This window comes from Dromaius novaehollandiae, chromosome 2 (genome assembly GCF_036370855.1).
Source record: "Dromaius novaehollandiae isolate bDroNov1 chromosome 2, bDroNov1.hap1, whole genome shotgun sequence".
Taxonomy (NCBI): Eukaryota; Metazoa; Chordata; class Aves; order Casuariiformes; family Dromaiidae; genus Dromaius; species Dromaius novaehollandiae.
Genome location: NC_088099.1, coordinates 96842097 through 96855801, shown reverse-complemented (window position 1 = coordinate 96855801; position 13705 = coordinate 96842097). Strand labels below are relative to the sequence as shown.

At 38.6% G+C, this 13705-nt stretch overlaps 1 protein-coding gene across 6 annotated transcripts in view; it reads left to right on the top strand.

Moving 5' to 3' along the window:
- The window catches only part of CDKAL1 (CDK5 regulatory subunit associated protein 1 like 1), a 450247-nt gene that overhangs the window by 125340 nt on the left and 311202 nt on the right, over positions 1 to 13705 (top strand). For all 6 annotated transcript variants that reach the window (XM_064506972.1, XM_026112679.2, XM_064506971.1 and 3 more), the window contains one exon: positions 4770 to 4866. In XM_064506972.1, coding sequence (XP_064363042.1) covers positions 4770 to 4866 — 97 coding nt within the window. The remainder of the gene's footprint in view (positions 1 to 4769; positions 4867 to 13705) is intronic.

Below are 13705 nucleotides of genomic sequence, written 5' to 3'. Positions count from 1 at the left end.
GGATTAGAGGTAATACAATAAGTTGTGTTGAGAAGCCTCCCTGTAGTTTAGAAGTAGCTGCTGACCTGTCGGTGAGGATTGTGATAGAAGCAAAGGTCTGCCTGAAAAGGTTGGAGGCATCTGTTTTACTTTTGTAAAACAGAAGCATGACTAATGTGTTCAAATGCATTTCCCTTGGGAGTCGGAAAGATGGAAGTGTAAAGCTTATTCACACAGACAGGTAGTAGGTAGAGTAGGAAGAGTATGTCTTTCTTCCTCTACTATGTCTCCTCAGCAGTTTAGAGAGTATTTTGGTACATAGCATGCAAGTCTTGGAGTCAAACTTGACATTATTCTCGGAACTAACATTTCATCTCTTCTAAAAAGAAGAAAAGCTCCATAGTTGATGGATATTTTTATGCTTTTTTGCTTGGAGCACATCTTTGGAACCTCAGTTTTGAGTTTGAAGCAAGCATTTAAGTGTATTTTTGAAATATTTTGGAAAAAAAAATACATGCTTGCTTCTGTCAGGAGGATAATATGTAACTTATTTTTCCCTAAAGGATTTACATGTAAGCTGATGGTTTTTGCCAGGGGAGGTAAGTTCAGAAGAAGCAGCATGGTAATTGGAGGGCTGCTTTGCTCGAGATTGGCTCTTAAAGAGCAATTTTGTAAACTCCAATAATTAGTGTCAGCCTTCTCAAATGAATTTTACATCTTCATGTGCTTCACAAGCAAAACATAGTAATCCTATGGGGGCCATGGAAGTCTAAAAGGAAGCTGACAGACCTAAGCAGATTGAAGTAGTTCTGCCAAGAAATAATAACATTTCTCTAGTTTATAATATTGACAAATATTCCTCAGGTTTTCCAAATGCCTTTGATTATGGGGCTGTCCCTAGCTTAGCGTAACAAGTACGAGAGTTTCTTAGACCCTGCTTACTACTTACTCAGCTGTGCTGCTGAGAATACTGCAACCTGACTCAAAGGTTTCATGAGATGTGACACAAACTCACCATAGGTGAAACGAGGAGTTCTCATGTCTCCTGTTTTTCTGCTTCCTCCCCAACAGCTTTCCCTTTACTGTTGTTTTGGCTCTAATGCTGCCTCTCTCCTGTGAGCTAAATTAACTCAATACAATTGCAAAAAAACCTACCAAACTCAGCTGAATAGCTTTCTACTATATCAGTGAGTTAAATGGGGCAATGGTTCCATGGGTCCAGTGAGCTGCAGAGCTTGTAGCAAAGGAGTGACACCAGATGGCCAGAAATGAGGAGGAAGAGACTTGGAGATGGAGAAAGGTAGGAGCAGCGATAGCAGCAGACAGGGATGATGGAAGTAAGCCTTCGGGTGTATAATGAGACATCGGAATGGCTCCAAGCCCGTGAAACCACAAACTATGTCACCGTTTGTAATTTTTTAAACAGAAAGTATCTCTATGATTTTTATGGATTTGGAGGAATTTATTTCAGATGTTATACAGGCACCATCTTTTCATTCCAGGGATGTTGCACTTCCATGAAAACTTGTGAATTCCTACTGATTAATTCAGCAGATGAGGCAGTCAGATGATCTTTCACACATTTGAACCTTTAGCCAAGTAGCATTTGTTTTTCTCCAGATACCACATCATTTCTACAGCCTGGGAAGTAGTATTCCCCACAGTTTTACTTTTTGTGGCCTCTGGCAGACTGCTCTTGTTATCTTCTTTCTGCACTTCTTTATCCTTGTTGTCTTATTGAACAGGTCTTCTTGGAGCTTTTTTTTCTTTCTTTTTCTTTTTCTTTTTTTAAGGAATTATATAACAATGGTTACCTAAAATTATGAGCAGAATATTCTAGTATGGGCAGGTTCTTAATAACATGAATAGAAGTCATAATAAGCAAGGTAGAAGTTTCTTCCCATCCTAGCTGTATTGTAAAAAGCAGAATATGCTGAAAATATTTCATCAAGTGCAACATATGCAGCGTATATGGTCTTGCTGCTGATTTTTGTATGGTCCTTTTGTGTGGAGTCCCCCCCCCCCCCAGCCTATTGCTTAGGACATAGCTTGAAGAATTCTTTCATTTAAGAGAGAATTGCTTGAATTAAATTTCTATTCAGATGTATATCTTGCAAGTCATTTTTAGTAAGGAGTGTATTTTGAGAAAAGGTGTCCTGATACAAGTAAAATGAAAGTTCAAGGTAAGGGTCAAGCAATTGAAAAATATAAAGGAGGATGTATTTATTCATGGCACTATTAGCTTCCATGAGGTATTATTCTCATTACTATTCATGTTTTTGAAGGAAAAAAGCTTTTCTAATACAGTTGCTGTGCTAACTAGGTTTCTGAAGAATAATTTTTATAGGCTTTTGTTAATCTGAGAAGGGCTCATTAAACAATAATAAAAGCGGGTAACAATGTGGTACTGTAATGCATATTTTCAGAAGTGGTTTCTTGAAAAATGAGGCAAAAAATTATAATTTCCTTACAATGGTTTTTCATTTATGGTGGGTTACATGGACTATACACTGTATTATGGATGCTAATAAAAATTAACTGTGGTTGAATATTTAGTTCTGACATTTCTGCTTAATTACTCTTTAAAGCAAAAAATCTCAGTGTAGAAAATTCTTTATTCTGTAGAGACCTGTACAACATTAAAGTTAAATGAAGCCAATGCTTATTATGAAGAATATTCAGTTTAACTTTTTTCCCATAGCTCCAGTTATAGTCCTGACAGATCTGGCAAAATGTTAAAGCCATGAAATAGCATTAAAATGCCATTTAATGTGTCAAGGGAAACTTTGTTTATTTTTTTTCTCAGATAAAAAGACTATAATAAAAGCTTTTCCCTCTGTAGTTCTTGCAGGTTTTCAAGTAGATGGAGAAGGCTGTTGCTCACAGTGGATTATACCAGATGCACAATTGCCTAGGGATGTGTACTTTGTTTGCTGGAGACTGGTCTTACTGTCTTGCCTTTAGGCATTGGGTTGAGTCTGTTAGACAATGTAGGTAGTGATTTTTATGCTTTGAGTTAGTGGAGTGTCACATGGCAGTGTGTGATAATTTTAGGAAATACATAAAATAGATTTTTTTTTTTAACTTGGGTATAGAGAAATAGGTGGCCTCTACTGCAATTTTGCAAAAACCTTAAGTATTCTTTATCCATAGCAATTTTATTAAGGAAGAAATGAAAGGATTTGCATGTATATTGTATACCTTAGCCAGCAAGTAGAGGACCAATGAGGCTCTGTAGGATGAACGCCTGAAGACTTCCTGAAATTCCCACTAAAAGAAGACTGAAAATTTTATGGAGATACTTAGTGAATTCATATTAGATATGATGTAATGAGCATAATGCATTTTCATGTTACTTCACACTTGCCTGTGTATGGGATGTTTAATCTGTTCCTTCTAAATACCTCATGCTTAGAGCAGTAGCCAGCACAAGATATTTGGGAGGATGGCCTGTGATCTCCTTTAATGTTATGATTCCTGTGTTATTTGAAAGATAAATCAGATTGTCCTTTAATATCAGCTGTAATAAACAAATTTCTCCATTTCATCATTACAAAGTGAAAATTCTGAGTGAACAGGGAAACTGCTTGTGGGACTTGACAGGTTTTTATTTTCCTTCAATAAATTTGCATGTGCTGGAGATTTCTATATTAGTCAGTACAGCATCCTTGTTGTGCATGTTGAACATCACTTTCTTTAATGCAAACAGCTTGGAGGCAGCTCAAGCAAACCAAAGAGTGTACAATTCTATAAGCAATTGTGTATTTTGGATAAGAGAACCATTCCGAAGATACCCTGTGACTATCCTATTCTAACACAACAGCGAACACCTTGGGAAGCTATGTATTGTAGGGAAAAGAAAAGATTTACAAGGTTCCAGTTTGACAGAAGTCTGCCAGGAGGTTGTGATTTAGCATGCAACTGTGAAAGGCAGCTCTTAGAGCAACCCATATCATGTGAGACCTATCAAATCTGCTAGAATTGTTCAGTCCTTTTCTTTATTATTCTGCATGTTTAGTGTAGTAATTGGTTTAATATGTTAACGGTTGATCTTCAAAATTAATTGAACATAGACTGGTTTTGCATCCCATTTTTGTTTATTTTTGGTACCATTTTGTATGCAGTTAATAACTTTTGTTTAGTGCTTTCTGTAGTTTCAAGGTTCAGTATTAAATTTAAGTGACTCAAAGTATTGCTAAGGAAATGAATGATATTAAGTATATAATCTTAATGTTAGTGTTTTAGTATCAAAGCTAAGGAATTAGGTAAGTTAATATTCACGTAAGAATCTACCAAAGGCAAACAGTTGGAGCTTGAAAAGGTTCAGTCCAATTTTATTAGTAAAAATGTGAAAGAGTGATATCATTGATCGTTTCTGACTGGTATTAAATAAATGCTTATGTTTGGAGCTAGTGGTTCCTGTTTGCATAGGACATACCTTATATTCCGTATGACTTCTCTTGAATCTTGCTTCAAATCTGTGTCCCATCTTCCTTGACCAACTTCTTTGCTGTCACTGTGGCAAATAAAGATTAACTGAATTTAATTGGGCTTTCAAATTTGTGCTTTCGTCCAAGGTACACGATGGTAATGCTCATTTTAGATACCCTAGAAACTGTGCCATATGTGCCATATTCTGATAGCTTTATATAGGTTTTTTTTTGTATCACTTTGTTTCTGAGGTTCGGACACGTACAAGTTGATTTTTGGAATGATTTTGCAATATGGCTATTCTGAAATAGAAAATGATCAGTTTTGAAAATGTTAACACACTTTTTTCTTTTCTCCAGGAAAGCCCAAGAAGGTAACAAGAAGGTGGTTCTAGCAGGCTGCGTTCCACAAGCCCAGCCTCGTCAGGACTATCTGAAAGGCCTTAGTATCATAGGGGTATGTATCCTGATCAATTGGAAAGCTGAATAATGTTTGGAAAGAGGATCTCGGGTTCAGGGAAAAATATCATGCTCAGAAATCAGAAGTTTTCATTAAGTTTTCAATGTCAATAGGTAGGCTTTGATGCCTTTCTCTTGGAAGAAGCAGTGGATAGTTTGATACTTTTGTTAGTCTTGTGTTACACTGCCCTTAAAGCCTTCTTGCGTCTATGGAGATTTGCTTTGATTGTGGGGTGAGGGGGGAAGGAAGGGGGTGCTGGAGGCAGACTTGAGTTTCAGTGCTCTGTGTAGCCTGAAGGGGGGTGAAGATATCCATTACCACACTCTTTAATATATCACAGTTAATTTGCATTAAGACAAAGGAATACACGCTTTGTTAAATTTGGTGAAAGAAACGTAAAAGACTGGAGCATATAAATTACAGAGACACAACTGAGGGCTTATTTTTTACTTCATGCTTTTAAGCAGAATGGCAAATGGGGATGATTATTTTGTTGAAATTTGAGGCAGCCTAAAGAGTTAATTTGTCTGAAAATGAACTGTTAAACAGTTACCAAGCTTCACCTTCAGTGTAGCCAGAGAGCTTTTGGCATAATTCAGCTAGTAAAGTGCTTTCAGGATCCTTTGGGATGAAATAATACTGTATAATTGAATGAGCTTTGTAAAATTGTAATGAAAATCTGGGGCACATTGTCTCAGCATAAGCTAACAAAGATTCTTCATCATTTAAGCCTTTACAGTGAGACTAGATGAATTTGTAAATGGCACGTTTTAGTTGAAACACTATTGTTGGATTCAGTGTGTGTGAATTACAGGGTGAAGTTGTCCTGTATTTTGCAAGTCAGAGCAGGTGACTGTACAGCATCTTTCTGGCATTAAAAAGGTAGAAAAGTCAACATGTCTTCACTGCAGTGTGATGAATTAAGATCAAAACTAAGATTTTAAAGGAACAAAAAGAAGCTCTGAAGCTTTTATTGTGTTTAGAGGAATTGCATACATGATGCAGCTGAACAAGGTAATTTAGAAGTGAAGTCATACTTTGCTTGGAATTAGGTAGAGGATGGCTTCATTAACGGATTTATTCAAATTCTTTGTAAAGATAGGCTCTGTGCTAGTTAGTAGTCTAATTACTGCTGACACTCAGAATGTTTTGTCTTTCAAAAAAAATTTTTTTCCTCAGTTGTGATTCTCAGCTACATGTTAATGCTTATAAATTAGCTCCGTGCTTATAAATGATATTCAGGGGCTGTAAAATGCCACATTATTCCGTGTAGACAACAATGCATTGTAAGCTACAATTTGGAAGAAACAAACTTTCTGTTCCATTACATAGTCTTATTTTACACAAATGTATGAGAGGGAATTTTGCTGCTCTGTAATCTCTAAGACTCCAAATAACTAAGTGCAACTTAATTCACATGGCAGCATAGGAAAAACAAGAAATAAATGGTGAATGAATTTCCTCTTGGCTCAGAAGCAGCGTAGCTGTGTGAGCTGTACTTGTTCAGTGTGATGAATATGAAGATACCTTACACATATGAAGACAGAGGTAGAAAGTATATTACATGGTTATCCTTTGACTATGACTGTGATTTGATGTTTCTTTCTTGGAGACTCCAATTTCAGAAACTTGGGGAACCCAAAGTTTGTTTGTTCCCCCACCTCCCATGTTTTCCTTTTAGGTAATGCATGCTTATGTGAAAATTAATCTCTTTTCTTCATCCTAATTTTGGTACCTGGAATCAGTGATTAATGAAAGTATTGCAATTTTGAATTTGTAACTGACATATTTCTGTTTGGCATTTAGTAAGACCATTAATGGGGTGTTCCAAGTACTGTGATTTGGACTTGAAAACATTGAAACATTTATCTTCCTGATAAACATACTGTCTGCTAACTGCTGTTTTTATGGTTATAAAATTTACTGTGCTTTAGGTAAGAGATGTTTAGACTCAAAAAGGTCTTGATCTTTAGGTGTAACTGTTAACAAAAGCAAAGCAGGGAACAGATATTGCCTGCATTTCCAGTTTGTATATGTAAAATTTTCTTCTCGTTTTACAAAGTGTGTGTGTGAGGGGGTTGACTATTTTTAAAGAAGAGTTAATATCTTACTACTCTTAAAAAATATTTTTGAAAGGCAGTTTTGACAGAACTGGGAAAGAGGAAATGTTCTGTTGGCAGCTGGATACTGATTAAGCTCTAAAATTGTAAACATTAAGACAACAGTTGTGGAAATCTTGCGTTACCACCAGGTTGGTCTCATTTTTTGTCTTGGCTAACAGATGGTTGATTTATTGTTGATTATGTAAGCTGTGCTTTTTCTTTTCTTTTTTTTTCCTTTTTTTTTTTTTTTTTTTTTTGAACGGTTATCTGAAAATGTGGTTATTTACTATTGCTAACAATTAGAACTCCTCTGGGATGGCTTTATAAAGGTGAACTGTGTCAGCGTGCTCTTGCTCATCTGGATGTGATGAAGGAAAATGTAGTTTGAAAATGAAATTGCAATGTAACCACCAGGAAAGTTCTGGTAACTGAGGGCTTGTTTTGATCTGCACTTGGTGTTTTGATCTGCATTTGGAAAGGGCAGTACTGACCTTGCATTGTTGGATTTGGGAGAAGAGAAGGAAGGGCAACTTCATATCTCCGAAACAGAGACTTGTCATTTGTGATCCTACTGTGCTTTTCTGTTTCTTTAAAGCTATTACCACCTTTTTAAAAACAATGTAGGTTGGGAAATGAACATAGGCTGTATGTAAAGTAAGCCATAGCATAACACAGCAAAGATAAAGGAACTGTTTCCAGGGGAGGGGGAAGCTCTTGGCAGGAATAAACTCAGAGCAGGTGGAATTTAGATACTTCGTAGCTGGAAGGTTGGAGCTACTAGCTCCAGAAGGGGAAGCTAACCAAGGAGGGCCAAGGGACATACGTGATGGTGAAATCCAAGTTCTGCTGCTTCTGTTCTCGTCCTTTCTCCTTCTCCTCATTCCACGTAACAAACCTGCAAACCCTTATCACACTAGAGTGCCTGCTAGCAGGAGCTAAAATGCATGGGATGGGAGCCTGTCCTTGCGGGGTTTGAAACAGTATACTTTGAAAATCTATATAGTTTCAGAAACATTTTAGGAGTATTATACAGTTACATATTTTCTTCTTCTTGGCTTCAGTTTGATTTGTGGTAAAGAAGGCCCCTTGTTATACAGGTGGAAAGATGCAAGTAGTAGTTAAAATTTTTCTGCATGTGTCAGTCAAACACTACAGTTTTAATAGAGTATAACGTGTACACAAACTATGTTGTGGTGCATAATGTAGATTGACAACCATTTACACCCAGGTGGTTTCCATAGCTTATTCCTTTTCTTTTTTGAGCAGAGCACCCATTTTAAACTCAAGTGCACATGATATTGCAAAGAGAAATATCAACATCCATATTTAGAGTTGTCCCTCACTTTTCATTTTCAGTTGCTGAAAAGAAGGTTATATATCTCAGTCTAGGTTGATTATTTTGGGGGGCCAGGGGATGCAAAGGCAGAAGAAAGGAAGGGAGGGATAAAAGAGAATGAAAGGTTTAATAGGTTAAGTTCAGGGATTCCTCAGTAAGTGTGGGTAGCTGTAGTGTTTTCTAATTCTAAGTTGCATAGAGGGGGCAACCAGACCTGGTCCCAGTGATATGTGGAGTGGTTGCAGTGGGATGAGGTGTTTTATTTCTTTGACGGTTGTCTAGGGTTTTAAGATATGGTGTCTAAGTGATGCTACGTATGGGAGCCCTGATCAGTTGGTGAGGGTCCACAGATCCTAGATGCCTCACAATCAGGCGCACCTCTACATTGAAATCATCAGACCTACTGGACACAAGTGTGCTATGTCACTATGAATGCTAGAAGCAGGGGGACTAATGCATATATGTATCCTGTTCAAGACATACAGTAGCTCTGCAGATGCGTGGATCCCCTAGCTTCCTGAATAAGAATGCCAACTCTAAATCCTGCATCTTTCCCCATCTTTCCCAAAGACCTAGCATCAAAGCCCAGTTGTTGTTATTTTTCTGCCATAGACCCATTTCCAAAGGCAAGGGTTTCGCCTCGTTCTCTGGTCTGTCTACACAAAGTGTATCCAGTTTCACCAACCCTTAATCCCACCTCTGCTGCCACACACAGAGTCAGAATGTGCAGCTCTGATTTACTGCAGGCTCTTTGAGCCTGAAGTGGCTGCTTCCTGGAGAAACGTAATACAATCATGTAAATCTCTCTGCAGGGGCTCCTCGTATTCCCCATAGCTCCTAATAACCCTTTTCTGTACCTGGTGTACTCTAAGACAAGCTTAGCTACTTTTTATATTTAAATATCTACTTTGAAATTCAGGAATGTGATTTGTGGAAGTGTTGAACACTCCCAGTAGCAATGCACTTCACTACCAGCACTGTTATAAGATGGCTAGCTTGGTATAAAATGCTAAGTACTTCTTAAAGAAAAAAAAAAGGGGGGGGGTTGGGCACTTGGCTTCTTAAGTTGTACAAAAGCTGGTATAGACTTTAAATTTAATGTGCCTCAGGTCTCTATTTGTAAAGCTCTGCTCAGTGAATTGTTTTAACAGAGCTATTGTAAATGAAAATCAGTGTAATCCTACCAAAATGCCAAATGCATATACATTCCTACTGTAACAGTGTCCTAAATTAGGATAATATGTTGTATTATGTTTTTGCCATTTAAAACTATTCAGGTCAGGCAATTTCAATAACCTTTGCAAAACAGAAATAATGATACTTACCTACCTTGTAAGGCTAGACTGCATTAATGATTGCAAACCTCTCTGTTGCCCTTAAAAACTAGTCTTATATAAATGCTAATGTCTAATGTATATTTCATGAAAGACAAAGTTGATGGAATTTTATATTGAATGGTTCAAAATGGCAGGACTTCTCAAAGGGCTTGCTGAAAGCCTAGAGAGTAGATGCAGACTGTTCTTTTGTAACTTATGGCCGAGAAATTGGTCAGAATTCTAGCTCAGTTCTAGTTCAATCAGTACTGTGCACCTGGTTGGCTTTAGCTTTTACCTTGCTGTTATTATTTATTCAGGTGTGATACCTGAGCCTGGGAAGTCGGGAAGGGATTGCATTTAAGCGTCAGCTTTCAAGCTGAAAATTTGGTGTGTAAATAGAAACTGTTCCTTTCTACAGCAGTCACATCCTGTCCTATCAATCAAAAGGTATAAAAATTACCTTGGATTAATATTGTATTTAACTGTGTCAAAGTAGTAATAATAACCAACTTTTCACATGTTTTTCTGGGGTACTCCTCTTTAATGTCTCTGTACAGTCTGCTCTCAAGATACCTTCTTAAATCAGGATTTTGTCCATTACCATGGTCAGTATTATTCTAATTCAGCAAAGGTTTTAAACATAGATGTTATCCCACTGAAGTAAAAGCATCTGGTCACATGCCTTTGAAAAGTTGTGTATAAAGGCCTGGATTTATGCTGTCTAACTAAGGTGTTGTAATTCAAGAGCCTGTGTTGCTTGACTCCCTTTATGGTCAATGAAGGTAGTTATCTCAAAGATAATTCAGATTTTGGAAGGTTTGATCTGGCTTTTGAAGTTGTGTATCTCCCTTTTACTGACTTTAGAGGGAGGAGAGGCTTAGCAGGCTTTTAACATCTGACATCCAACTGAGATGCCTAAACGAGGTGGGATGAAACAGAGTTGGTGACCTGGCTATGAAATCTTTTGCCTAAGATTATTTTATCTATGTAGCAACAGATTTATTTCTTATCTTTAATTTTCATTCATGGACATAAGTAGTTTTTTTCCCTTAGATGAGGAAAAAAGATTGTTTTACTTCAAGTAGTTACGTATATGTACCTTCGCAGTTGGGGTATTTGCAAGCAGCTAAGTCCACACAGCTTTTGTTTCAGTAGCAGCCTCCAGTTGGGCAGGCAAACTGTTGCCCCTTTGCTATGTTCCAGGTGCCCTGCCCTCATGTTCTCTCAGCTAAGAGTCTCCCTGGCTTTGATTTTTTTGTTTTGCAGGTTTTTTCATTCTCAGACTTTTAAATCTTCAGTATTTCTAGTCTTTTTTCTCTCTCAATGCCATTGAGTCCATCACTGGCTTCAAGAACTCTTGCTGATAGTCACTTTCCAATGTTTGAGCTTTCTCATTGCTTATGTTATCCTGGAGAAATTTGCATCTCTAGGACATTCAGTAGCAGTGCCAGAGGAAGGGCCACTAGTGCAAACTCCAGGTGTATTTTCTAGAGAGAATTGTAAGCTGTGCTATTGAAATCAGAAAAGCTTTTATGAATTCTGTCTTCAGATCTTTCATGGTAGAAAGAAATTTTCTTTCCATGCAGAAGGGAAGCAGGTTCTGGTGAGAAACTGCATTCACTTCAGGGGAAGACCCCGAGAAGATCATTTCTAAAAAGGTCATAGCTGCCATTTCTAACTAGCTGTGGTAACTTTGTCAATACTTGTGAGAGCTGAGACTCATCAGAAGAGCATGAAACCACAAATTTGTCAACCAAAAGACGAGTGTCAGAGATCTCGTGCTTTGTCTCTGGCTCTGATTGTTCTGATTGTTGCTGATTCTACTGCGTTAATCCCAGTGCCTATGGTAGAAACAAGATTCCTCAGCCTGGTGATGTGCAACCTTTGCAACCATTTTCAAGAAACGGCGCATCATACTTAGTAATTATTCTTTAGCCTTGTGATTTGGAGGCATCAAATAGTGTAATGTAAATGTACATTCTATACTCACAGGTTGATACATAGCTACACTGAGAATATAAAGCTAATTTGAGACAAACTGCTTATTTGAACATCAAGATGCTTTCCAGCTCCTACGGTTGTGGCATATGATGACACAGACCTCAGGTAGGGTAGTGCAAAGATCCTTTATTGAAAAACACAGTGGCCAGTTATATAGCAATCAAGTCCAGCCACTCCTCCAAGTATCTCCTAAGCATTGTGGCATCTTGTGATAGGTAGGAAGACATCTCCTGATCCCTGGCAGGCAGGCAGGTCAGCAGGACAGGCCCACCATAGCTGCTGACACGTAGGCAGGAAGGCACACCATGACTGCTTGTACGCAGGAAAGAAGGCACATCATGGCTGCTAGTACATAGGGAGGAGGGCACATCATGATCACTGGCAACTCACGTGCACACATTCTGGCCACAGATTAGTTACCACATCATCACTTTCTGTCTTAAAGATTCTCTGCTGTTTTACACAGTGCCATCCTGTTTTGGTCCCCAACATATGGTAGTTATTTCTTTTATCACCCGATAGGCACTCTTTTCTGAAATGGAGAAATTTCAAGTTACAACATAAGGAGATATTTTTCTGAAGGAATTGAAATGCTCACTTTGTAGGATTTAATCCTCTTCCAATGGGACGAGAATAGAGTCATTGTGTAATGGGCAGTGGCATAATTCCAAAAAGCATGAGCACTTCAACAGCTGGCAAAGGACAAGGTGCTGCTGGTGTAAATATGCTTCCTGCAGCTGACTCCATCTAAAATTATCTCTGGGCTGTGTTAAGAGGAGAGAAAACTCACGCCTTTTCTTTCATCATGTGGGCTGCCAGGAAGCCTTATGCATTCTCACCTCTTGCAATACATAGTTGAGCCAGCCATTTAATGTCTTCAGTAGTTCAGTTTGAGCCAAACAGCCTTTCTGTGATGCCTTAGATGCCCCCTTAGCAGACTTCATTAAAAGATAGTGTTTCTTCAGAAAATACTGGATGTTCATGAATTGCTTGTTTCACAGCCACCCTCTATTTTCTTAGCCACTATTTTCTTATCATGGCTGCAGCCACAGAGAGAAGCATGCAGAAGCACAGCCTTCTCCATCAGAAAAGACCATTAGGACATTGTATGTCTTCATTAAAGAGAGTTAATTATTAGCTTTTTCTGAAGTATAGCGCTTCTCATTATCCATCTTTGGTTGCATGGGACATCTACTCCTATTGCTTCAGAAGGAGAGTGGCTCAAATCTCTTGACCTGCAAAACACTTCTCTCCATACTTCAATGGACACACAAAACTACTATAAAATACCATTATGCCAGTGTGAATCAGGACTAAGTCTACTACAAGTTTCTACCATTTTGTCTTCCCAGATGTTGGCAGAATTTTCACAGAGGTCTTGGCACTTCCCCAAAGAGTCACTTGGAAAAAACTGACTCTTACCTTTATGATAAGTTCATAGATACACTTTTCTAGAGAGCTTCTGAAGTGTTCTGAGGCTCACTGAGTCCCATGGAGTGCAAAAATCTCAGAGTAAATATGCAACCTCTCACCTAACTACCCTAAAACATTCAGAGCTTACAGGAGCTCTCTCAGAGGTTTTCTTTCTTCCAGAGTTTTGCTTGTGCAGAAGAGTTTCAGGATGCTAGTTCTGCTTCTGAGAAAACTCAGGTCATGTCCGAGCACTGGGAAGAACTTGCGTGACCATCCTCACATGCATGTCTGTCTGCACTCACAAATCACCTAGCGTGAGACTGCAGACATAACACATTACAAGCATGTCTGTGGGCTGTTTACATCTAGCAGTCATCTGTTGAATGTGATAATGACACTACAAAGGGAACTGGAGGGCTTTCTCTGTTGATGACAAGTGGCAATGCGTGCATCTGTATACTCTTCCTGCCCCTGTGGCTTTTGTAACTGGGGCTCAGGCAGAGACCTCGGTGCTTGTGTCTCCCAGGGGGATGCTGCGGTGCCCTGGGGGTCCAGTGGGGCAAAATGTGAGTGACTTGCGCTTGCATGTGCAAGGCTGACCTATGGCTTCAGCCCCAGCACAGATCACCTCGTTCCTCCCTGGTGCTTATAAGAGAGAGATCTCTGAG